The sequence below is a fragment of the Manis pentadactyla genome, chromosome 14 (genome assembly GCF_030020395.1).
Source record: "Manis pentadactyla isolate mManPen7 chromosome 14, mManPen7.hap1, whole genome shotgun sequence".
NCBI lineage: Eukaryota > Metazoa > Chordata > Mammalia > Pholidota > Manidae > Manis > Manis pentadactyla.
Window position 1 is genome coordinate 58525660 of NC_080032.1, and position 25767 is coordinate 58551426.

Sequence of the window (25767 nt, forward strand, 5' to 3'; positions counted from 1 at the left end):
CGCCGCGGAGGGGGGAGGAGGAAGATGGAGACCCACATCTCGTGCTTGTTCCCGGAGCTGCTGGCCATGATCTTCGGCTACCTGGACGTGCGGGATAAGGGGCGCGCGGCGCAGGTGTGCACGGCCTGGCGGGACGCCGCCTACCACAAGTCGGTGTGGCGGGGGGTGGAGGCCAAGCTGCACCTGCGCCGGGCCAACCCGTCGCTGTTCCCCAGCCTACAGGCCCGGGGCATCCGCCGGGTGCAGATCCTGAGCCTCCGCCGCAGCCTCAGCTACGTGATCCAGGGTATGGCCAACATCGAGAGTCTCAACCTGAGCGGCTGCTACAACCTCACCGACAACGGGCTGGGCCACGCGTTCGTGCAGGAGATCGGCTCCCTGCGCGCCCTCAACCTGAGCCTCTGCAAGCAGATCACCGACAGTAGCCTGGGCCGCATCGCCCAGTACCTCAAGGGCCTGGAGGTGCTGGAGCTGGGGGGCTGCAGCAACATTACGAACACCGGCCTCCTGCTGGTCGCCTGGGGCCTGCAGCGCCTCAAGAGCCTTAATCTCCGCAGCTGCCGCCACCTCTCGGACGTGGGCATCGGGCATCTGGCGGGCATGACGCGCAGCGCGGCCGAGGGCTGCCTGGGCCTGGAGCAGCTCACGCTGCAGGACTGCCAGAAGCTCACCGACCTTTCCCTAAAGCACATCTCCCGGGGACTGACGGGCCTGAGACTCCTCAACCTCAGCTTCTGCGGGGGCATCTCGGACGCGGGCCTCCTGCACCTGTCGCACATGGGCAGCCTGCGCAGCCTTAACCTGCGCTCCTGCGACAACATCAGCGACACAGGCATCATGCATCTGGCCATGGGCAGCCTGCGCCTCTCGGGACTGGATGTGTCGTTCTGTGACAAAGTGGGGGACCAGAGTCTGGCTTACATAGCGCAGGGCCTGGACGGCCTCAAGTCCCTCTCTCTGTGCTCCTGCCACATAAGTGATGATGGCATCAACCGCATGGTGCGGCAGATGCATGGGCTGCGCACGCTCAACATCGGACAGTGTGTGCGCATCACAGACAAGGGCCTAGAGCTGATTGCCGAGCACCTGAGCCAGCTCACCGGCATAGACCTGTATGGCTGTACCCGCATCACCAAGCGCGGCCTGGAGCGCATCACGCAGCTGCCCTGCCTCAAGGTACTCAACCTGGGACTCTGGCAGATGACGGACAGTGAGAAGGTCAGGTGAGGGCGGCAGCATCGCTCCCCTTGTCCCACCCAGTTCATCCTCCCGTCACCACCATGCCCCCTGCCCCCCTTACAGATCCCTGCGGAGATGCCATGGGGACAACGACGCCGCGCTTGGGGCTCGTTTCCTCCGCCCTCCTCAGCACCCCTGCCCACAGCACCCCATTCTCCTCGTTGCCTCCAGGGCCCCTCTGCCAGCCCTGCCGTGCTCCCCATCTTCTTCCGGGATGGAGACATGAACTCAGCTACTTCCGCACCCGCTCTGCAGGGGCCCGGAGGACTGGCTGCGCGGCGGTACCGACCCCGCTGCGTGGCGTCTGGAGTGGGGGAGGGGTGGGGAGTGACTAGTCCTTTCAGCTCTGGGGGGTGAGGAAAGTGTCTGCCTTCACTTAAGCTTTCATTTGAATACTGTGATCTGGTGGTTATTTTGAAACGTATAAGAAGCAAACCCAACCCCAACGGCCTTCCACCCTGCTCCCTCCGTGACCCCGGCTTCTTTCGCACTGCTGCGCTATTCACCCTCCGCGCAGGTCCGGGCCCTCGCTATCCTTTCTTAAGAAATCTGAAATCATGGTCCTTTTTTTTCTGCTGAATATATTCTATATATATATATTATATATATATAAATTATATATATATATATATGTCTGGCTACCTCGTTTTAGTTTACTTTTTTCTCTGAAGCCCTGGAATTCTACAAGAGAGAGATTTTGAGACTGAAACATTTTTGTGCCTAGACTGGAAAGATGCCCATTGGGTTTGTACATCTGTTTTGTTCTGGCTTCTTCCCAAACCCCATCCATTCCGTGTGTCCAACTTCCACATTCTGGCTATAATTTCCTTTTTCTCCCTGTCCACTGGGATTTGAGGGCCCAAGGGTGTTCCTAAATCTTGACTTAATTTATAGCACAATGTGTGGGAGAGGTGAGAGTTGAATTGTTTTTGTTTGTTTGAGATGCAGATTGTGTCTTGAAAATGATTATTATATATGCAAATTCTGCCCTACCCTCACCCTTTTCCAACTTTCCCCACAAAAGGGTCACACAGTGAAGCTTCCTGCTGGAAGGAGAGGAGCAGAGGTGGCTATGGAGCCCCAGGGGCTGTAATGTGAAGGGGAGGAGAATGAAATTCATGTGTTATCTCTGTTCTGTTAATAAAATGGGAGTTTGTGGGTTTTAAAAATTCTGTTTCTAAATGGAGGAATAAATGGCTTTCTTTATTTTGGTGGGGGTTGGGACTTGTGGCTTTAAAAAAAATTGCTTTTGAGTAGGATGTATATTTTCTCTTGGAGTTCTTGTTTCTTGAATTTTTTTAGAATCCTCCACAGCAACATGCGAGACCATGGAGTTAAAGAAACCCAGAGACCTTTATCAATTAATTGTACTGTTTGTGAATTTGTATAAATAATAACAAAGATCCTCTTAAAACGTTTATATTCTTACAGTAAAAGGTTAAACTGATATTTATATAATAAAAGAGGAAATATGAAGTATGTTTTTGAAAAAAAAAACAAAAAATCTTGAATCTGTGAATTATTTTGAAGGCAGTGTTTGTTTGGGTACATGCTAAAGTAGGAGGTGCTTCCTGTGCTGTGAAGCAGGACAAGGTGAAGAGTTCGTCCATCCTCCGTGGTGTGAGCGAGCTCATGTCACGGTGAAAAATTCATTCTGTGTTAAGGTTCACTACTGACAGCTAAATGTTTTGTTTCTAGAAATGTGACTAGACTGGAGATTTATATGATTTTTGGTTTTAAACTGTCAACAACATGGACATTTAAAGAAACTGAACAAAATGAAACTTTTTAAACACCAGATTTGTAAGAGTCACAATTTCCCCAGGGCGGGCAGTTTTTCTTTGGGTAGACATGAGACCTAAGGGGTAATGGTGAGAAAATGGGTCATGAGATGTGGAAGTGGGGGAGGAAGCTGGGTTTCTTTCCACTCTGCGTGGGTGTGGGGAGGATGTGAAACGGTGAGGGTGAGGGTGCAGGGGGCCGAGCCATTGTTCAGCAAAGTTAAAAGAGCGCCTGCTGTCCCTGCTGGGCTCTCCTGCTCAGTCATGCATACTGAGTCTCCGTGTGGGTGTGGGTGAGGGTCCCGGTGGACGGGAGAAAGCAGCTCAGCCCCTCTTTTTAACATTCTCCTCCAGGCTCCGCTGTATTTAAGCCCTTTCCTGGGGGATGGGGAGGCTGGCCAGGAGTTCTTGCACATTTGCATTTTAAGCACTTCCAGTGCTGAAGCTGGCTACTCATCTACTCTGGAGACTGAATTTGGGCAGATAAATGACTAGTAAGGATTCTAGCAAAGAGTTCCCTTTGGTGGACAATAACTAAATAGTCCAGCACCCTGTGGTTGGGCTGTGGAAATCCATGAGTGTAAATGCTCAGAACAGAAGTACTTCATAAACTAAAAATACTGATCCCAGCAAATAGTAGTATAAAACTTTCCTGTATCAACATCTCTTTCCAGGAAGAGAGCTAGAACCCAGGTTTCTCTGGGGTAAGATTGTTTTGTAAAATTTCCAAGCCTTCTGCTTGAGTGTCACAAAAGCTACATTGTTCCCTTCTGGAGAGCCATCACAATTGGGTCTAACTGAGCCTGACACTAGATCCATCTTCCTTTTTGGGGAAGGTGTAGATCTCTTTTTTTCCTCTTAGGTTACAGTGCTATTGCCTGGGGAAAAAAAGTGTGAACCCTAGTAAGAAGTAGGGACTTTGAATTAGGCCCAGCTTTCTAATTTAGCATTTGACACAACAGCACTACAGTCACTCAGCTGTAGGTTCTTTTAGACTGTTTTTCTTCCTCCAAGAGACTGCATGGCTGTACAGATTCCGTCAATAAAAAGTTGAGCACTTTCTAAGTCTTGGATTCTGCTCACATTCTTCATTTTAATACACCAAATAACCCTACTGACTGTAACCAGAAGATGTTTCTGCTCTTCTGTTTGGTTTCATTTTTTTACTTTACAGGTTAAATATAAATTTGACTAAAAGGTCAATAAATTAATGTTTGCAAGTTGAGACCGTCACCCTAGTATCCTCCTAAACTGGGCATACTTAAGTATATAACTGGAGCATCTCTGGAAAAGACAGACTGCTCACTTCCATCAATCAAGAGTAACTGCTTATCTCAGCCTTTTTGGATGGAAAGATGAGTATGTGTTGAGAACCAGTGGTGTGCTTTGCATGGTACATCTAAGTTCAAGGCCTCCAAGCAGCCTGAACAGGTATCCTGTTTTCCAGGGACAGTGCAAACTCGCTCTAAGTCTCCCAGCCACCCACTGAGGGAAACCAGGATTCAAAGCAGGCCCACCATCCAGTTCCCTTCTGCTCTGTCAGAAGGTGGGAAGGGGCAGTGACTTGTCACACCTTGGTCCCCAGTAAGGAGCCCTCCCAAGAAGTGAGGATAGCTGAACACAGCAGGGACAAGCACATGCCACAGGGCGCTGTTTTAACGGGAGTATGGGTGGATCCCATCTCCACCATTCCTTCAGGAATGCAAAGAAGTGCTTTCACAGAATAGAAGTACTAAAGCAAATGAGCTGATAAATATTTTGTGGGGGGTATAAAATTTAAAAGGCACGTCAGGGCACTTTTTAGAGTAACAGAAAAAAACAGGCTCAGGTATTTATTTGCTAAAACTGACAAACCAAAATGAGTACTTAGTGTGTAAATTTGATCATCTAGAAGTAGGAACCCTCACAGGGCTGTTGGGGTGGTGCCAGGAAAGGCTGGGCACGCTGTTCTTTTCCAAGTCTCCAGGGCAGTACAGCCCTTCAGTGTCCAGAAAAGATGTGTAAATGCAACTGTGGGTCTCAGACAGTTTCGGCAGCTATCTGTAAGGGCACAGCACAGGCCTCTGGCAAGGAGTCCTGGGAGCTGTTGCTTAAGCCTCCCTGCTATGGACTCCTTCCTGCCGAGTTCCTCAACCCCAAGGAAAGGGAGGCCCCTTTGATTTATTCCACATTTGTCAATAGTGACAAGGATGCTTGCCTAACTTAGAGCATGTTCTTAAGTGGTTCAGAAAAACTCAAACTCTTATTCTTTCATAATTCAAATCAACAACAAAGATCTGAAAAAAGCAAATGTTTCCTTTAATGGTGTTTCCTTGCAAAGGTAAGAACTTCTCTTAAATAAGGACACAGACATGTAAATTGAAACCCAGCCTATCCTCCAAATCCCAGTACCCTCCTGTAGTAGTTACTAGATAGATGTGCTGTCTGGGAATATAAGCAGAATCTTTTATTTTTGAGTTAGAGAACTTGAACTCAAGTTTTCGAAAGAGATAGGGTAGTGGCCCCCAGGGACCTCTGTGTTTCCAAGAATAAGAGCCTTTGATTACAAGATCAGATCTGTAAACCACTGCCAAGACTTCATGCAGCTTCTGACAAGCAGCTCCCTCCAGTCCTGAGAGGGGCCCTGAGAGAGGGGCCCTTAATCGCCCTCAGCAGCTCTGCTGCCCTAAGGGGGCTATTTTAAGTCATCAGGCCAAGTGATCTGGCCGCTGAATTCTCTGTTTTTCTCTTCCTTGCATCAAACGCCACTCCCTTTAAAAAGTTAGTAGAGGACAAGACCTAAATTTTGTGGCAGTGTGAACCCCCGAGGGGTCAGGGGTGAGGCTTTGGATGAAATAATGCAGGTCACAAGTAAAGCACTGGAGTAGGAATTGGAAGGCCATGTTCAGACCTAAAGAGATGCTTAAACCACATATTTATCTCATTTTTGTGTATGTACTTGTTCAAATGCTTGGTAGCAAGTAAAATTTTTTGAAAAGTGAACATTGTCAAACAGATGATACATTCATGTTTGGATCAGTGCCAACTATCAATGATTTAGAACCTATCAAAGGTCAGTGCACAGCTGGAATAAGAGCATATACTCTCAGGTCTTGGATAGAAAAACAAGTATTTCTAGACAATTGGTAAATTTAAATGTCCACAGATGATCAGTTTCAGTCTTTTCCTGTTTTCCAGAGATGGCTCTAACTTTGCCTGGTGGAGTTGCTTCTATCAGCCCAGAACATTTGGCCCCATGCAAAGCAAGTCTCCCAGGTAAGGTGCAAGAGAAAGGAAGCTTAGGATCCTACTGCACAGCACCACTGTGGGGTATGTTAAGCATCCCATTCAATAAAAAAAAATCAGAAGTGGAAGCCTTTGCCTGCTGTGTGTTAACCCAGAAAGGTGTACATATTTTCTCAAAAGAGGACTGAAGTTTTTATTATCTCATTATCTACCACCTCAGTTGTTTAAAGAAATGCCACATGTCCTTGTAAGTTTGCTTTTATCTGTGGGAAGTAGTCACAGTCACAAAAAAGGGAAGGAGTCTTCTGCAGAAGCAAAGGGACCCAGGTGACAGAGCAGTGGGGATGTGAATATGATCTGCTGGACAATTGAGTCCTAACAGTGTTCAACTTTGCTGTCTCAAAATGTTTGTGTTCCCAAATCTGGTAGATTGTGCATTTAATTTTCTAAATGGGGAAAGAGGCTTGACAAGGTTGGGAAGATTCTGCCTCAGTGGAGTGGAGCAAGTATGAGAACCAAAGCAGCTGAAGTGATGGCCACCTCCTAGGGAATGACATGCAGGCGGCTCTTTGATCTTTCCCTGACTTGCAAAGCACCACCCAACCCCTTGCATCAGAAAGGCACTAAACCAGAGCATATTTTCATTGGGAATAAAAAAAAAAGAAACAAAACCCCAAATGCTGAAAGTTGTTATTGTTTAATACACACTAACATGAAAACTTAGCTATGTTGTGAAGCATCACCTGTAGGCTATTCAAGAAACTGAAAACCTAGTACAATTGGTCAATGGGCTACAGGGCACTGGAGAGCTAGCAGTGTCAAACCTGTCCCTTGATGTCCTCAGAGGACTTGAGCCAGTTTCCAGAACACAGCCTTGTTGCAAATAGTTATGTTAAAGCACAAATGCTGGAAGTCTGGGCTTGTGATAGCCTCCAAGCTAAGAACTTACACACACTTAACACACTGCAGATGTCTGTCACACAATCCTTTTACAAAGTGGAACCATGTTGCAGGATCACCAGCTATTTTCTGTTCATCCAAGGGTAAAAGGCTTGACTTCACAGATGTTTAGTCACACATCTCTCCTCTAGAAGGAGTGAAAGGGTCTAACCTGTTAGTGTCAGGTGCCCTCCCATGTTTATTCCTCCTGGCTTTATGCAGCCCACACCCCATGAGGATCGGGCCCAGCACACAGCCACCTGTTAGAGATTCCTGCGCTTGCCATGGATTCAGGCTTCTGGGATTGGACTGTGGGAAAATAGTTCTCTGAGAACAAATTAATTTTTTATAAATAGCGAGGAATTGCTCAACATGGTTTGGAAAATACCGTTTTGCTCATCTAAAAGGAATATGAAAATATTTACTACAAACCTCCATAACAGTCCTTCTTAAGGAAATCTACCTCACACTGGCACTATCTGCTTCCATTTTGCTTTCTGAGAAATGGTCTCCAAATAGGGAGGAACCACGAAATTAGTCATGATATGCCTTAGAAACTTCAGTAAAATCACTGAGGCTAAAATTTGACAGATGGGTAAAATAAGGGAGGAACTTGGACAGTTTAAGCCCATCAGATTCTTAGGCTCAAAAGCCCACTGCTGTGAACTACCACAAAAAGGGGGGTGGGGGGGTGGGGACAAAGAGGCTGTGTCCTAAGCTAACAGTATGCAAATGACAAGGGGCAACTTCTAGCTCTTGTGTGCATCTCATTTGACAAGAGTCAAATTTAGACCAGAGTCTCAGGAATCTGTAAGACCAGCGAGGCCCGGTTCTGTGGTCGCCTCAAGTTTGTCAGGTGCGCATGGGCTGTCTAGGGAGCAGAGAAGGTCCTCAAAGGTCCTGATTCTGGAGCAGGCAGACGGCTGGCTTGCCCGGCCCAGGCGAAGTCTGTGCACCAAGCCAGAGGCCCTGCCATTGTGCTTGGAGTCAAATGGCAACAATCAGAACAGCGTGACCCGAAGGAAGGCAGCTGGCCTATCTTTCTCCACACAAGGGTCTGATGGAGCCGCAGGACTGCAGAAATGCACTATGGTGAGCGACACTAGCCTGTGCAGCAAACAGCCTCATCCGCTGGAAACAAAAGTGTGTACGCGCAGGTCAGGAGACAGAAATCAAAGCACTACACTGTTGAAAGGCGGGCGTGGAAAATCGATGTTGTTTCCTTCCGGACTGTTCCTTGGCCTTCCCTATTCCCCCAAAAAACATTGAAAAAAAACCCGAACACTCCCACTCCCAAGACGCACCCTCCCCACTATGCAGGTATGACTTGTGTCTGCACCAGGATCCAAGGTAGCGGGGATCTGCCCTTGTGTTTTTCTTTACCCCAAGTTTACTAAGATGATTTTAAGATTTCCGTGAGGTAATAAAAATAAGTATGGTTAATGCAAAACTGTTTTCTAAGGTAGAAGATGGAAAGTGCACAGAGATCCATTTATCCACGAAGTCTGCAGTGCTACGTTCCGTCAGCAGGCGGCAGCATTGTCTGTGGGTTGGAAGCTACTTCCCGGGGAACAAGGCCTCCTCCCTTCGGACAAAGCCCTAGGGTCACCTCCCGCCGCCCCCGCCCGCTCCCGGGAATTTCCCCGGGGTGTGAGAGCTGGCGAGAGGAATCTCAGGTCACGGAAAGGATGGAATGGAATTAAAATATCAGTGAGGCTTCTCACAGGCGCTCCGGTGCCGAGCGCTTTGTTTGGGGACAAGATATGAGACCGCCTCCTCCTGTACTGGGTCCTGACTTAGACTTCCTTTCCTCCTGGGGGCTGCAGGAGGCGACATCGACTTCTAATTTTTCTTAAAGACGGCGATGCAAATCCTGTTAGACCGTCACCTTCAGGAAGTTTGGGAAGAAATGGGGAAAATGGGGGAAAGTTTACGATCATACATGGAGATACAAATCTTAACAGCAGGGAGAGAAGAGCTGGCTCTTTTTATTAACAAAAGAAAGAAAGAAAGTATATTGTCTGTGATGAAAAATTCTAGAGATCCTTTGAGGAAAAACAAAGATGTTTAAAAATCTTAGGAGTATCTATTTTTATTTTTTGTTATTAAAATGAGTGTCCTTTATTGCTCAGATGAAGACGTCTTCATGAAATGTAAATGAGCCTCTGGATTGAAAATGATAAAAGCCTGAGAAAGAAAGGCTGCTCACACACCTAAAATCCTCCTATGGAAAACAGACATTAGGAAAGGGTAGCAAAAATTAAAGAGGAAGAATTTATGCACTAATAGGCCTCAATAAGGCACAGGCTGAGAGCTGGAGGGGCCTGGGAGAACGAGACCTTGGACCTGAAGGGGAGTTTGTGCAAACACGAAATAAAACTGTGGAAGGTGAAAGGTGGATGTCCCCCATGGCTGCTGGCACCCAGCTGTGTGAGCCGATGAGGCACAGCCTACGAGTGGGGCAACAGAGAGGTCATTTTGGGTTAGAGAGTGAGAGAAAAGAAAGAAAAGGCCTCTGGGCCCAAGTATGCGGCCGACTGCCATGCTGGCACCGTCCTGCAGGTCTGTAAAAGCAGCAGTCTCCCAGGCACGTTTGGGCCCCAGAGCAGGAAAAGGCCACCATCCAAGGCCGTATGAAATGCAGATTCAAGGACAGCAACTGATTGAGGAGAAGAGGTGGGAAAGAAAAGTGAGCAGGTATCACTCCACACAGAGCCTGGGTGGAGCCCACTGGCCGCTGAGGCCCCAGTATAAGAGACTTGGTGAGGGGAGGTATAAACCACTGAAGGACTAGGGTTCCCAGGGCAGTGCTTCAGATGCACCGGGGTAGCAGGGGGGACACTGATTGGCGCCTTCCAAGGACAGCTTCCTGGGGCTGCAGCTGGGGCTGCTCACCGACCAGAAGACAGGCCCTCTTTCTTTGGCTGTTTGAATCTGACTTGATATAAAAACTGCCAACTGACAGACCGCCAAGCCAAGGTGAACGTGTGATGATGGAGATGGAGGGAAGGTGGCAGCCACCACGCCTGACAGCATCCTCCTGGGACCCGCAACTGCTTCAGCCCAGCCACCAGCTGCGGCCTCGGGGGGTGCTCACGGCCGTCGGGGCCACCACTCCGCTTCCCACATTTTCCCACTTCTGCAGGGAAACCGGGCGAGGACCCCGGTGCACACGGGGACAGGAAAAGGCATTTCTAGGGCCCTGACAGCTCCTGTGACCCTGCCCAGGACCCACAAGGTGCAGGTGCCAGGTTCCACTGGGGATGAGGCACAGTGGACAGCTCTAGCCATCCCAACATGTTTCTATTTTTAGTAACTGTCCCCAAAACCCTCACCCTGGCGGAAGCCCAAGGCCCCTCACTGTTTGGTAGACTGGGCTTCCCAACCTACCACCGTGCCCCTCACCCCTCCCCGCAAGAAAGGTGCCCACCAGGCGTCCACAGGCCCTTTAGAGTCACCCAGCTCAGCTTCCCCATCGCTGGCTTCTGGCTGCCTGGTCTCTGGGGACAGGGAGGAGGGGCACGCGAGCACTGCAGTGCAGGTTCCAGGTGGCCTGGCTGCACAGGACCTGTAACAGGGCAAGATACATACTGCCAGGCAGGTATCAAGGACCTGTGGTCCTCCCTGACTGGGGAGTCTTCCGCTTGGTGCCTGTGTGCCCTCCACACTGCTGGGTCTGTTCCTGCCTCTGCACCTGCCAGGAGCTTGCAGAGAAACTAAGGCACTCGTGGGCAGGGCTGCCAACACCTTCCCAGCCTTCCACTAGTGCCAAACACAAGCCTGCTGATGCTAATCCACCCCTCACTTGCAGCTCAGCGGCTTTTCTCCTCTAAGCCCCTGATAATGGTTTTACTAAAATCCCCTTTTGATGGAAAAAAATCCCAGCTGGACATTTCAGGCCTCAGCACAATGTACAAGTCTGCAGGTCCCTTTCCCTACCTCACAAAGACCTCTAATCAAGTGGAAAATGTGCTGGAGGCCAGAGGTTTGGGTCTGCAATTATTTTTTAAGGGATTACTAGAGAAGAATAGGGGGCAGCAAGGACCTCCCCCCGCTTTGTGCTCCATTTGGTCCTGCTTTTAGGCAGACCGGGCCAGGAGGAGCTGTCCAGTCCTCCGAACACTGGGCCCTCCTCCCTCCCTTCCCTGGTGGAAGGGCATCATCCTTTAACACCATCACTTCAAAAAGGTTTAGAGAGTTTGGAAGCAACGCGCAGGTCCTACTCTGACCCCATTTAAGTCCTTATTTATAAAACCACCATCATGCAGAATCCTGTGTGTGGGGAGAGCACTCATTCATTAACCTCTAACCCTGCTCTGTGTGCAGAGGGGAGAGTTCACACCATGTCCATACACGACTAAGATTGGGGGCATTCACTAGGGATTCCCAGGCTTTGGAGGGCAAGGGGTCATGTTCCCAATCTTGCCAAATATCCTTCTTCTTATTATATACATTGACCCTTCCCCTCAACACTGAGCAAGTATCCACGAAACTCCTAATGCAAAACAGATTAAAAATATGAAACCCTAGCCATTCTTCCTAGCCTATTTGGAAAGTCTATTTTAAGCTGTACACTTAGGAAGAGAGACCGTCTTCTCTGCATATTGTGACGGACTTTTACTGATGTTGTGTATACATGAGTGCTCATCTAGGATTCATTGAGAAGGATGAACATTTCCGCTTGGACCTAAGTTCTCATCATTCTTTCACACAGAGAGACTGTTAATCCTTCTAAACCTAGCTGGTTAGTGATGTTGCAAATACCCAGTAAAAAGAAAATAATTACGAATTCCTAAACTCATTCTGGGATGATCAAGGATTAGGCTGGTTGGCTCTGAAAGTCAGAAGTCAGCATATATTTCAACATAAATACCAGGTTGAGTAACAATGTTCAGATCCTTTCTTCAAAGTCCCTAAAATACCTTTGGTCAAAACCAAAAATCAACCACAAAAAATAAAAAGCAGAGAAATCAGCTCCAGTCTGTTTTCATCAGCATGACCGTCTTCTTGATCTTCTCTGCCTTCCTGACTTTGCAGCCGTCCCTCAGCAGAACCCTAAGCAACCGAGAACTTGAGGGATAGAAGCACGGTTATCACCTGTGACACTTTGTGCGACAGTCACACTAGCGCCTTACACCAGCCTTCACACCTTTCTCGGTGGGAGTTCCCGGAGGAGGGGACCATAGAGTGCCCCTAAAGAAGGCAAGCAAGGTGCCCTGGACGCCGCTGCCCGTGTGAGGGCAGGCAGGCCCACTGGGCACCTCTGCAGTGGGGGGATGTGCCGGCGCCCCCAGCAGCTAGTCACCTCCACCCTGCAGTGGGGGAAGATGGTCTTCTCTGGCGAGGGGAAGGGGTGTATTCTAGGGTGCCGGAGGGCACAGTGGACTGTGTGAGGGAGAGCCTAGGGCGCCTGCCTCCGTGAGCAAGGGGCACCTCGGAGACGAGCCTGCCTTACAGAGCGGTGTGCAGGCCCGTCTCGCGGGCGGCTTCCCGAGCCGCGGCTCAGAGGGCCCGGGGCTCCCTTCCTCCCCTACCACTGCGAGCGCCCTCCACCATTCCACCCTTCATGTTGACAATGTACTGAACAAGTATCAGCTGTTTTAGATGTCACTCTTCCTACCAGACAGTCTGGGGAAGAGGAAGAGGGCAATTTGGAAATAATAATTTGGTAAAACAGGGACAACTATGCACAAGTTCTCAGGGCAGCTGAAAAATTTAGGACTTTGGAATGTCTTTCAGACGTGCTGTGGATCACACAGGTGTCTAAAAACCAACTGAAGACCAATTTTCTTAATTTTCCATTCAAAGAAAAAAGTGAACATAATTAGAATTTAAAAATACAAAGTATGGGCTTTCAAATTAACAAAAATTTGTTCAAGATCTACAGAAAGAAATTATGTCGTGAGGTTGAAATATTTTTGGTCCAAAGTTCACTGTGTCTGACTGGCACCTGGTTGGAAGTGCCCTTGAACCCATGGGGGAGACAGGAAACATTTCCCCTCCAGGTCGCCGGTGGGTGGGGGGGGCGGCCTGCAGGGAGGACGGGGCGCTCACCCGCTGCAGTGCTTCTCCAGCCCCGGCTCTTGTGCTCTTGGTGACTGAGGGCCACGCCTGACTCCTGCTCACGTCGTCTTTGTTGTTCTGCCTCATATTTCTGAGGTCCTCTCTGCTCACTCATTTCCACCATTATGGGCATAACTGTCATCCGCTTGGTGTGACTCTAAGCCACCGTCTCCACACCTGACACTCTCCATTCAGCATCTGCAGACCCTGCTTGGAACCGCGGCCCTCCTGACTCTGTGCTCTCTGCTTCCCCTGCTCTGCCCTCCAAATGCCTCCCAGCACAAGAATCATCCCAGCTTGTGGTGGCCAGACCAGCTATAACTGCCATAACTGTCTTTGATTGGCAATCTCCACACCACAATTTTTAAATATTACTTTTACTAAAATACTCCTGCCTGTTTAAGGCTGCTCTTAAAAGTGATACACAAATCCTTATTGAAAAAGTCATCTAGAATAGAAAAACTTGACTGACAGGGCAAAGTTGCCCTGCAGTCCTCACGGAATGTCACCTCCCTCCCCGAGGCCCCTACCCCTCGGGGCTAACCTCCAGCTTTCAGAGTGACCAACAGTAGTGAGGTGACAAATGCCCCATTTGTGGTTCTCATGGAGAATCTGACTCTTGCTTTGTTTAAGATCTTGAGATTAAGCATTTGCCAGTGTAGGTTAAGTCTCTAAAGCGTCTCTGGTAATCAGGCCACATTACCAATCTCTCTCCCCTGGTCTCTCGCTTAAGAATCTCTTAAAATGTTCCTCTCTGGGAACTATTATGAGTTTATCTACATAGTGCTGACAGTCAAGTGGCAGGACTGATAAAGCTTGTGCTTGGCTTTATCAGTTATAAAGCTAAAACTACTTTAAGAGCCTATAAAAATGCTAGCCAATATTCCTTCTGACCAACCCATACAATGGTTCACAATCACAAGACCCTGCTGGTTTATTGGGATTATTTGTTAACTAATAGTTAAAATGCTACAGTTTATGAACGACTTTTTTAAAACACAAAATGAGTGGGAATTCAAGGCTATCCTCCACTTGGTAAATATTTATTTGGCAGTGATTACTGGCCGGGGTCCTGTGCGAAGGGCAGGACACAGAGCACCTCACGCTTGCTTGTCTGGAGGTCTGCTCTGGGAGCGGGAGAGAGAGAAGTGGAGTTTCGCTGGGATCCGCTGCCAGCCCACAGCCTCATTTATCTGTGCCACAGCTTGTAATCTGGGTATGCCCATGGGAGTGTGTCTCGTGTGCTTTAGGAAAAAAAAAGTTGGGGTTTGCTGCTTTACAGAGTTTTCAGTGCAGGAGAGAGCCAGCCAGGGGCAAGTAAGGAAGCAGAACTGGGTTTTTATACATACAGAACTAAACTCCCCGTGCCACCCCCACAGGGCAAAGGCCTCACTCCTGTTCTGTGCCTTTTGGCCTCCCCTCCCCCTGCCCACCTCCAGGCTGCCTTTGCTGTCAGTCTCCTGTCCCAGGCACAACGACCGACCGTGAGTGTGGGGGCTGAGCGAGCAGGGGTGGCCCACGCGGCCCCCACCGCCATCACTACATGCTGCCCCTGCCCTGGCTCCTCCAGGCCTAGGCTGTCTGGACAAGTTAAAAAGTCTCCAAGGGAGGTCAAGGAAAACCAGGTCTCTGATTTAAATGACTATTTGAATTATTCTCTGCTTAATCTCCAGTAATTTTGTTTTGTTTAAGGAAGGGTTTGTGAGAAGAGAAGGAAATATTTAAGGTTTCCTCCTGCTGTTCAAAGCCAGTTCAACATAAACAGAAAGACCTGTTGGGTTGTGTGGGGGTGTCATGTGCGGTTTGTCGTGTGCATCTTGGTGTTGACACAAACACACATGCCCACGGGCTTCCCGAGGGGAGCACCCTTCGCTTCCTTAGGACAGCGCCTTCCTGCCCAAGATCCCGCAGAGGGAGAAAGTTTGGGGTTCATGCCCAGACTGCACGTCACTGTGTAATCATTCCCCACAACCCGAGCAGACAGTTCCCCAAAGACACCACCACCCATAGTCCCCTGGTTGCTTGCCCTCTGACGCACACACTCCACGCTGTCTTCTTCCCGAGAAACCACCAGGTGCCCTCGTGAGCTCCCACGATTGTCTGCCCCAGACACTGGCACGGGGCGCGCAGCGAGCAACAGCAGCTCCGGGGCGGGGATCACCGTGTGCCTGGGGCAGACAGGGCTGGCTCGGACCCTAGAGGGTCCCTCGTGAGCCTCAGATCCGGGCTTGTCGGGGGACCAGCAGCTGCAAGCAGGCCTCCCGGGACCAGCGAGGAGGGCGCTTCCCCAGGAGACCCCAGGCGCGCAGTGTTAGTGTTCATCCAAGGTACTGTGAACGCAGCCGCGTGCAGACGTCTGAGCTGCGGTGGGATATTCAGGGTGCACAAGTAGGTAGACACAGACAGACAGAAATACCTTCTTTTTGTTCAACTCTTACTCAGCTCTTAACCTGGGAAACTGAAGCACTTTTATCTCAAAGTGAAATATGGAGCTCCAGGGAGCAAAGGAGGATAGAGCTGTGGAGGTCTTTATTTTTATTTTATTAGAAGCTTTTCCCCCCTTGAGGTTTTGCTTACCTGCCCATACATGTCCATAGAAAATATTGTTTTTAGAGTACAGAATCTGTTCACTTTTTTTTTTACAGACTTTTAAGGGCAAATAAAAGACAAACAGATTTTTGACACTTACTGCTATACCGAGATGATGTGCTTAGCTCTCTCCCATCTAGTCAGGAGCAATTTATCATTACTGGACAAAAAGCACTTTTGAAAAACACCATCTACTTCATCAAAGATGACTCATAAAAGCAGGCCCCTCAGTGTTCCACTGAGCTCCCACGAAGCCTTTCAGAAGCCCTCACAGCTGGCGCCGCACCGGAAGATCCAGGTCCCCAGGGGTGTGACCAGGTCAGGCCTCTCCGAGGTAGGGCCCTGCGGACTGCATGCAGACACCCCAGACCTCTCCGCCCGCATGCGGCCTGTAGGGCAGGCCTGCAGAGCCCCACGTGGTCCGTCACCACCAGCACTCAGGCATCTCTGCGTCCCCGAATCTCAGGCCCCTCAGGGGTTCTGCAGACTCCATTGGCTAACTAACTAGCTGCTTATCAGCCTTAGGTGGCAGGCGCCGTCCCTGCCACCGGCCTTCGCTCCCTCCAGCTTCCCATGCACACCTCTGTCACCTGTGGTCCATGGGTGACCTTCATAAGAATTGCCTGGGTGCCCACCAGAGATGCATTTTTCAGGCAGAGGGGTTCACAACCTCTCTGCTCTGTCCCCAGAGGTTTTGGCCTAAACATGTAACCGGATCATGTCACCATCCTGCTTAAAAAACCTCCCCTAGCTTCCTGCTGCAGGAGAAGCCCCAGCTCCAACGACAGTACTCTGTGCCCCCAGTGGCCCTGCTGTTCCTGAGCCTCACCTCCTGCTGGTCCTCCGCCCCCTGAGGTGCAGCCCCTCGTGCTGTTCACGCCCCACCCTCCCGCTGCTGTGTGCTCTTGTGCACCCTGCCTCCACACCTGCCAGAATGCTCTTTACTCCCCGTCTGACCGGACAGCTCTTGCTCACCCTTCAAGGCCTGGCTCAGACAGACGGTAAAACCTCCCGCTCTCTCCTCAGTGTCCTACACGTTGCCCACTGGCTCTGCCCTGTAGCCCCTTCTTTGCATGCTCCCTGTGCCTAGAAGGATCTCCTGGTCGTGGTGGTCTGCATGGCACTCAGTTGTCAGGCATGAAAGCACCTATTGCGTGTCTACCAGGTGCCCAGCTCTGTGTGAGGGGCTGAGGATATGGCAACAAACGAAGCTTGGTTCCGGTCTCACAAAGCTTACAGGCATGTGGTGTGGGGAAGAGAAACAATTAATCCAGAATTACCATAATGTGTAATGAATGTTTGCTAGGAGAAGTCCCTAGTACAGGCTGGGGATGAGGAACCGAAATCCCAAGGACCTCGCCTGGTCTAGTGGTCTGAGAATGCCTCGCAGGCAGCACCAGGACCCACCCGCATGCCTGGCACTGTAGCTTGTATGCTGGGAGGCTCTGAATAGATTTCCTTAGGTGTTACCTAGATAAGGATGACCCTCAGCCTCTGGACCCACAGGCCCAACTCTTCCACATCTCAGCCCAACACATCTAAAAATAACATATTCCTTCTGAAACCTAGTCTACCTGCCCAAATAATCTATAGGCTCTCTAAAAGGCACACCCTGACTGGCCAAAGAGTAAGCCTGGGAGTTAAGCACGATTCCTCCCTCTCTCTTACTAGACGCTATGCCCCACCAGAGCACCCCAGCCTGTCGATCCTGCCCTCCAGCTTCCCATGCTCTGGATGCTTTTTGGATGCTCTACCCTCCTTTCCATCCCACCACCACTGCCCCAAACCAATCTTCATCATTTGCAACTTTGACCCAATTTCCAAGAGTGATGTTGCTCATGTACAAATCTGGTTCTGTTCAGTTCCTTGATCACAATTCCCCAGTGGCTCCTTCCTGCCTAGAGATTAAAATCTAAACTTTGCTGCACACCCCCTGAGACCCTTGCTGACATGACCCCGCCCTCCCTCCCCTGCTGCTTGCCCCCAGCCTGTGTGTCCCAGCAGCCCTGAGGCCCTGCAGTCCAGGTCCCCCCAGCATGCCACATCCCCTCACTCCCCGGCCTGTGCACACACTGCGTTCTCCTCTGGGGGCGGGCCAGGGCCCCTGGACTTGGTGGTCTTGTGCAAAGGACCTTTTGAAGTACAAGATGGGCTGAGGCTCAAGGGTAGTGCAGGGTGCCTGGTGCTTCTTATGTGGCAGCCAGAAAAGCCCCAACTATAATGAATAGTGTTTTGATCAGATCAAAATGTTCCTGCATTAAAAGAGGCACATTCTTTACGCTAAAATGTTCCTACATCTGACTGAAAGGTGCAAAAGGAAACTTCTTGGGAATGAAGAAAAGTTTTGTATCTTGACTGTGGTGGCGATCCCACAGAGGCACACATCTGTCAAAACTCACCATACTGCACACTTTAAATGAATGCAATTGATTGTACACATATATCTCAGTAAGGAGAGAGAGATGTGATTAAATAAAACCCACCCCCTCAATCAAAACTGTTGCATGAACTGTTCTGTTCTCACCTGAAATGTGCCATCCTTAAGTATTGGCCTTTAAGTTCCCCCTCTTCCTCCACTGCCTCCATGAAGCCTTTCCTGAGTGCCCCAGGCAAACGTGGGTGGCATTTCTCACTGTCCCTTACAGTTTTAGCCATCCCTCCCCATCCTTGACAGTGGGGCCTCTTAAGTCCCCATGGCAGATGGATTTGCAGTTACAGAACTGAGACTTCACAGAAATACTAGGCTTGGGTGTGAGGTCTCAAGTGACTGAAGCCCAGGAAAGGTGATTGTTTGGGTAGCCCTGGGCCCTGAGGACTGTGAGCATTTGGGTAGCTCGGGGAAGTGTGGCCTCTGGCAGGTGTTCAATGCATGAACAAGTGGAGAAGACACATATCCTGCACACTAGGCTCCAGCAATCCTGACTTGAAGAAGTCAAATGGTGCTATTAGTGATGACCACAAATGGGACAGGGGCAATCTTGCACTGACCTTGCTAGTAAGAGATCGATTAAAAGCCCAGATTTATTAAAAAGTAGCTCTTTGATAACTACTGTGTTCCTGACCCAAGGTAACCATTTCTAGGTCAAAGAAACAACATGTATGATTAGAATATTTCAAGTATCTTTTCTAAAGCATTATTTTGGTTTCTGCAATAGAAGAGCTACATTGCTTAAGCTTTGCTGATCCAAAAAATCCACGTTTCACTGCTACGTCCATACAAAAACACAGTTCTAGAGATATATATATATATATATATATATAGTGTATCTAAAATCGAAGATGTACACAAGATTCTATGAGTGACTGAAGGACCATCACGGTAGAGACTGATCAGTGATAATGAACACACACTGCACAGGATGTGGGGCCCTGACACAGGAGCTTCTCTAACTTGCCATTGTCTTGGGGTGATTGCTCACCTGAGACCAGCAGGCAGCCCAACGGGAGCTGAGCCGCATGACACACTGGCAGTCTGACCCCTCCTTGGGAGACCCCCCAGAGGGGTAAATTCAACAGAGACAGAATAACCACTACCATTTGGTCTGCATGATCATATGATCAAATATTTAATTGAATAGTTAGTGTATGCTTGGGCTAAAAGAGGCAAAATGGCCAAGAAAGTTGGGGTGCATTCTGCTTTGCTCATTTAGTCCTCAGATTGATTGACCCTGACTTGCCTCACTTTTTTCACACGTAAAACCAGGCAAGGTACTGGACACAATCCTTGTCATAAAAGCCAGGAAGGACTACAGGGCATCACGACGAGCAAGACAGACTTCACTTCGGCAGGTGTGCACCGCGGGCACAGAGCATGGCTGGGGGCCACCGACCCTCCCCTCTGCCATTGGGGGTGCGGGAGCCTGCCTGCCTTCCCACGGCCGGAGCCTGCCCTGCCCTGCAAAGCCCGCATGGCCCATCCTGCTTGGAATTAAGCACCAGGAATTAATGAGCCCCGAAGCAGCCGTTGTTGGCCAGTGACTGCCGGGAGTCGGAGTCTGGCCCCTCCGGCCGCTGGTCGGGGCCCCTGTCCTGGCTGAGGGCGCCGCCCCACCCCCGCCCCATGGCGTGACCCCCACAGCCACCAGGGGTCACCAGCTTGGCAACCCACCCTTCATCAGCTGCTTTCCCTGCCTTGTGTCACCCCCAAGCCCCGGCCAGTGGTTCCCTCACCTCACAGATAAGCCGCATGACCACTACCTCTCCTCAGCTTGGAAAAAAGATAAGCCAAGGAAAAGAGGATGAAGTTGAACTATCTCACTCCTCTGACTTACCCAGTTTCCATAAACACACACACACATGCACATAAAGAAAACACTGGCTATATTGGCATGTATAGAAAGATGTACCCCCTTTACCTTTTAGTTCTGTGAGAATTTCAACATATTCTTTACCCCACCCTTATGGAAATGTTTTTTAAATGATTCTTATGATTATATTATTACAGATAATTATTCAAGGCTATTCTTAATGTCTCAGGACCATGCATTGTGCTGCCCAAAGTGACTTTGAGGAAACACACCTTATAGATATATATATGTATATGTGTTTATGTATGAATATGTGTATGTGTACAAATATATACATAAATTGATGGTATATAATTATCATATATGTTTCTGAGAAAACAAACTATGATTACACAGCAATGGCCAGAGACACAAGAAATTCATAACTCCCTCCTAAAAATACATCTGGATAAGCTGCCCAGCAATTCCCCCGAGATATGGAATGTTTCCATATTTCACTCCCTATTCCTTCCCTGAAAGAGTTTCAATCCCTTGGCAAATCATTATCAGTCATTAATAATGTTTACCGAGGGTCCATATGTGAAAGGCATCTGTCACACATTTCCCAGATGCAATTCCTTTCCTTGTGGAGTTTCCATTTAATGGAAACAATATAGCATAGATATGTCTTCCTTTTCCATATTCTGGTTGGGTCTGTTGTCTCCTGTTCTCTCTTTTTCTCTCTTTGGTCCACAGGAAAACTTCCTGGTTTTATAAACTAAGTTGGATCACTCTACTTCCACAAGTCGGGGAATACTTTATGACAGAACAAGGATCTAGAGGGGGTGGGGGTAAGACATGGAAGGAAGCTGGCTGTGTGGGGTGGCTGCACATCCTCAGCATGGAAGAAGATTCCGCTGGCGGGTCACCTTACAGAGGGTAGGGGTCAAGGAAGAACCACTGGGGACGAAAGAGGTCAAACTGATAACGCACGAATGTTATCACCACACAATGTTCGCTGCCTCATCTCATGTTACTTTGCCAACCTGATGGGGTCAAATTATCTTGGTCCCCGTTTCATAGCCACAGACACAGAGTTTCATTCTCCACAGCTTAGGATGTCCAGAGAGGTGGAATCTAATTTCCTCTTCCAAAGCTCTTACCTAGCCTGTCTTAACCCAGGAAGGAGGGCCATGGCCAGAGAACTCTGTCTCTTTTCATTGTTCAAGAAATTGTTGCCTAAGGCCAGTCTAAGGACACCAGTAAGAATCCTCTCCCTGCCACTTGAAAGGACCTCCTGGTTCGGACTCTAGAGTAAGGGTCCCAAGACATGAGTTCTCTACCTGCTGTACCTGGCAGGCATGGGCTCTGGTGTGGGAAGCCCACTTAAAAACACACGAGGGGGGATTTTGCTCCCCAACTTCAAGCTCTACTACAAAGCCACAGTAATCAAGACAACTTGGTACTGGTACAAGAACAGACCTACAGACCAATGGAACAGAATAGAGAGTCCAGACATTAACCCAAACATATATGGCCAATTAATAAACAATAAAGGAGTCATGGACATACAATGGGGAAATGATAGCCTCTTCAAGAGTTGGTGTTGGCAAAATGGGCAGCTACATGTAAGAGAATGAAACTGGATCACTGTCTAACCCCATACATAAAAGTAAACTCCAAATGGATCAAAGACCTGAATGTAAGTCATGAAACCATAAAACTCTTAGAAAAAAACATAGGCAAAAATCTCTAGGACATAAACATGAGTGACTTCTTCATGAACATATCTCCCTGGGCAAGGGAAACAAAAGCAAAAATGAATAAGCGGAACTATATCAAGCTGAAAAGCTTCTGTACAGCAAAGGTCACCATCAATAGAACAAAAAGGTATCCTACAGTATGGGAGAAAATATTCATAAATGACAGATCTGATAAAGGGTTGACATCCAAAATATATAAAGAGCTCACACACCTCAACAAACAAAAAGCAAATAATCCAATCAAAAAAATGGGCAGAGGAGCTGAACAGTTCTCCAAAGAAGAAATTGAGATGGCCAACAGACACATGAAAAGATGCTCCACATCACTAGTCATCAGAGAAATGAAAATTAAAACCACAATGAGATATCACCTCACACCAGTAAGGATGGCTACCATACAAAAGACAAACAACAACAAATGTTGGCGAGGTTGTGGAGAAAGGGGAACCCTCCTACACTGCTAGTGGGAATCCACAATTCAACCATTGTGGAAAGCAGTATGGAGGTACCTCAAAAAGCTCAAAATAGAAATACCATTTGACCCAGGAATTCCACTCCTAGGAAGTTACCCTAAGAATACAGCAGGCCAGTTTGAAAAAGACAGATGCACCCCTATGTTTATCGCAGCACTATTTACAATAGCCAAGAAATGGAAGCAACCTAAGTGTCCATCAGTAGATGAATGGATAAAGAAGCTGTGGTACATATACACAATGGAATATTATTCAGCCATAAGAAGAAAACAAATCGATCATTTGCAGGGGCATGGATGACGCTGGAGGGTGTTGTGCTTGATGGGGTGGGCTGGGCAGAGAGGGACGGGTGCTGGGTGATTTCACTCATCTGTGGAGTATAAGAACAAAGAAAAAACTGAAGGAACAAACTGCAGAGTCACAGAACCCAAGAACGGACTAACAGTTACCAAAGGGAAAGGGACTGGGGAGGATGGGTGGGAAGGGAGGGATAAGTGGGGGGGGAAGAAAGGGGGCCTTACGATTAGCATGTATAATGTGGGGGGGGTATGGAGGGCTGTACAACACAGAGAAGACAAGTAGTGATTCTATAGCATCTTACTACGCTGATGGACAATGACTGTAATGGGGTTTGTAGGGGGGACTTGGTGAAGGGGGAAGTCTAGTAAACATAATGTTCTTCATGTAATTGTAGATTAATGATACCAAAAAAAATACATAATGTGCTCCTTGAGGATAAAATTTAAAATAAAATGAAATCAGATGCGTTTAAAAAAAAGACATGAGGGCCATCCAGTGGTACAGATGATGGGGGGCCTCATATTGAATTACAAAGCTTTAGAGGCAGGGATTGTCTAGTCCAGTGGTTCTAAACATTTTTTTTAAAGAAATAGAATTCTGTTTTTCCATGAAAATCATGTTTAAGCAAAAGAAATAAACACATGTATATAGTTGAAGCTTGGAGAGAGGAAGGGCTCTCCACTGCTGGCCCCTAAGTAAGAGCTGTCTCGGGGTTCGGCCTCAAACCGGTCTAGCCCAGCCCCTCCACTTTTCAGGCGAGGAAACAGTGCACGGAGAAGCCAGGTAAATCGCCCAGAGCTACAGAGCAAGAACCAGTCCAGCTCCTTGATATTCAATCTTCTGCTCATCTTTCTAGAAGACTCTATTCTGAGACTCTATTCTGAACCTATGAACTTACAAGTGGCAATATTAAGTCACAAAAACTACTGACTTAGTGCTTTCATTAAAGACTCCCTCCTGTTCGTTTCCTGAGAATGAGGAGTTTTTAGTTGTACCACATTAACTCCAACTGGTAATTTTGAATTCCTCTTGGCAGAACTTAATATAGGTCAGATTCCATTAAACACATATCACTACAATAAAAAAAATTTAAGCCCAGTTCATGGTCTACAAAGTCCAGAAAGATTTAATCAGCAAATGGATTTTTCTGTAAAATGATTTTCCTATATTGGCCTTGTATTGGTAGATCCGATAATTCGGGCAGCAGTTGGCTTCCAAGTCCCTCACATTAAGAGTGGCTGCATGTTACCAAGTCTGACCCTGAGACACCACCCCCGGGGCCCCTGCGCTTTCCCCACTCTTCATGGAGCTTCCCTGGGTGGTCGGGTCTGTGGTGCAGCTTGCTGCCCTGACCCGGAGCGGGGGGACGGACCGTGAGCCTCCCCAGGCCCACCCACAGCCGCCTGGTGCCCTAGTGGGGAGGTTCTGTCACTCCAGCTTCAGCTTCATCAGGAAGGAGTCTTGGGTTATTTGCAAGACCAGAGTACTTAAAGTAGTTAGGTTCAAGGCCATTTGAAAGCAAGGAGGGGAAGTGAGAACCTGAAGAAATGATTTGAGCAGTTCCGGGACAGGATGAGGCAGGCCACTGGGCCAGAGGCCGGCACCCCAGAGTACCCAGGAGCGGGGCCCTTCTCAGTCAGCCCCACCCCTGAGGTGAGGGAGCATCGCTGTCTCAGAAAGGACCTGTCGCGGGAGCACCAGCCATGAAGAGCAGGCCACAGGAACGAGGAAATCATCTATATGGAATATAAACTCAAGGCCAAGATCCAAGCAAAACATCAGATTGGAAAGAAAAAACTAACAGAGACATTTCAGATGACAAAGCTGAAACTCGGGTCTCCCCCTCATGCTGACAGCTGGAATCAGAGTCCTGTCATTTCCAGACCTGTGTCCTGGACACTCAAAGCATCTGGAGCAGGTGGGACCCCCTCACTGCACATGTCACCTGGACAGAGACTCAGTGTGTGGAGCCAGCTGCTCCCTTACCTGGGCTTCTCAAACATTAGTTATATTTGAAACCTGGTATTGAAACAGTTCACAGTGGGACACTCTCTGAACCTTGCTTGCCCTGGTCCTGGCACTTCTGTTCTACAAAGGGTGGGGAATTACAATAGCAATGAAAAAACAAGGGAAAGAAGATGAAATATTTGTAGAAGCTTTGACAGCATTGACTCATACGCACAGAGCATGAAGCGGTAAGGTTCTGTGTGCTCTGTGATACACACAATAAAACTTTCAGTAGAACAATCTTTTCTATCACCTCACAGAGCAGCAAAGCTAAGTTGCAGTTGAGAACCAAACCGAAGCATCCAAACATCTGGGGGGCCTTTAAGTGCCCCTCACTATGTAGGGGTGTAGTGGCCAGGAGCTTTCAGAAGAAAGCTGAGCACTGGGAGCATGTAAATTCTGCCACACAGTGGAAAGAGTGCTGGGGTTTACACCTCTGTTCTGCCAACTATTTGATGCAAGATCTTGAATAAGTTACCTAGCCTCTGGTCCTCAGTTTCCTCATCTGTGAAACAGGAGTATTAAAGCCAGCTTCATAGGGTTATAGTTGAAATAAAAGAAATGACATGATGTATACAAAGCATTTGCTATAGTGCCTGGTACGTAATAGATGCTCCATTCATTCAACAACCAGTATTAACTGAGTACCTTACTATTTGCCAGGCAAATGCCCCAGTAGCAGATATGACATCCCAGTGTCACAGGTAAGGAGACTCCAGAGGGTACAGCTTTGCAGCTCAGTTTTACCCAGAAAACTGGGTTCAAGTGAAGAGCTGCGTTCTGACTCTTGGGCAAATATTCAAATTCAAGCACCTGCCAGTCCATCCAGACATGATCAAGTGCTAAAGACTTTAACTACAGAAACTGTAAAAAATAGTAATGTTCCATCGTGGATGGCTGGGTAAACAAAACGTGGTATATACATATGGTGACACATGGATGAAGTTTGAAGACATTGTATTCAGTGAAATAAGCAGATATAAAAGGACAAATGCTGTATGAATCCACCTGTATGACGCACCTGAACTGAAGTCAATTTTGTAGAGACAGAAAGCAAACTGGTGGTGACCAGGGACTGGGGTGGGGATGGCATTGCTGTTTAACAGGGACAGCTTCAGTTGGGGATGAGGAAAAGTTCTAGAGTTGGATGGTGGGGTGGTTA

The 25767-nt window shown here is 48.4% G+C and overlaps 2 protein-coding genes across 2 annotated transcripts in view; one reads left to right on the forward strand and one right to left on the reverse strand.

The window, feature by feature from the left end:
- The window catches only part of WNT5B (Wnt family member 5B), a 93751-nt gene that overhangs the window by 38064 nt on the left and 29920 nt on the right, over positions 1 to 25767 (reverse strand). The gene's annotated exons all lie outside the window — the stretch shown is intronic.
- FBXL14 (F-box and leucine rich repeat protein 14) lies at positions 22 to 2132 on the forward strand. Its single transcript, XM_036907325.2, has one exon. It carries the CDS (start codon positions 25 to 27, stop codon positions 1225 to 1227), a length of 1203 nt encoding a protein of 400 aa, XP_036763220.1. The 5' UTR covers positions 22 to 24; the 3' UTR covers positions 1228 to 2132.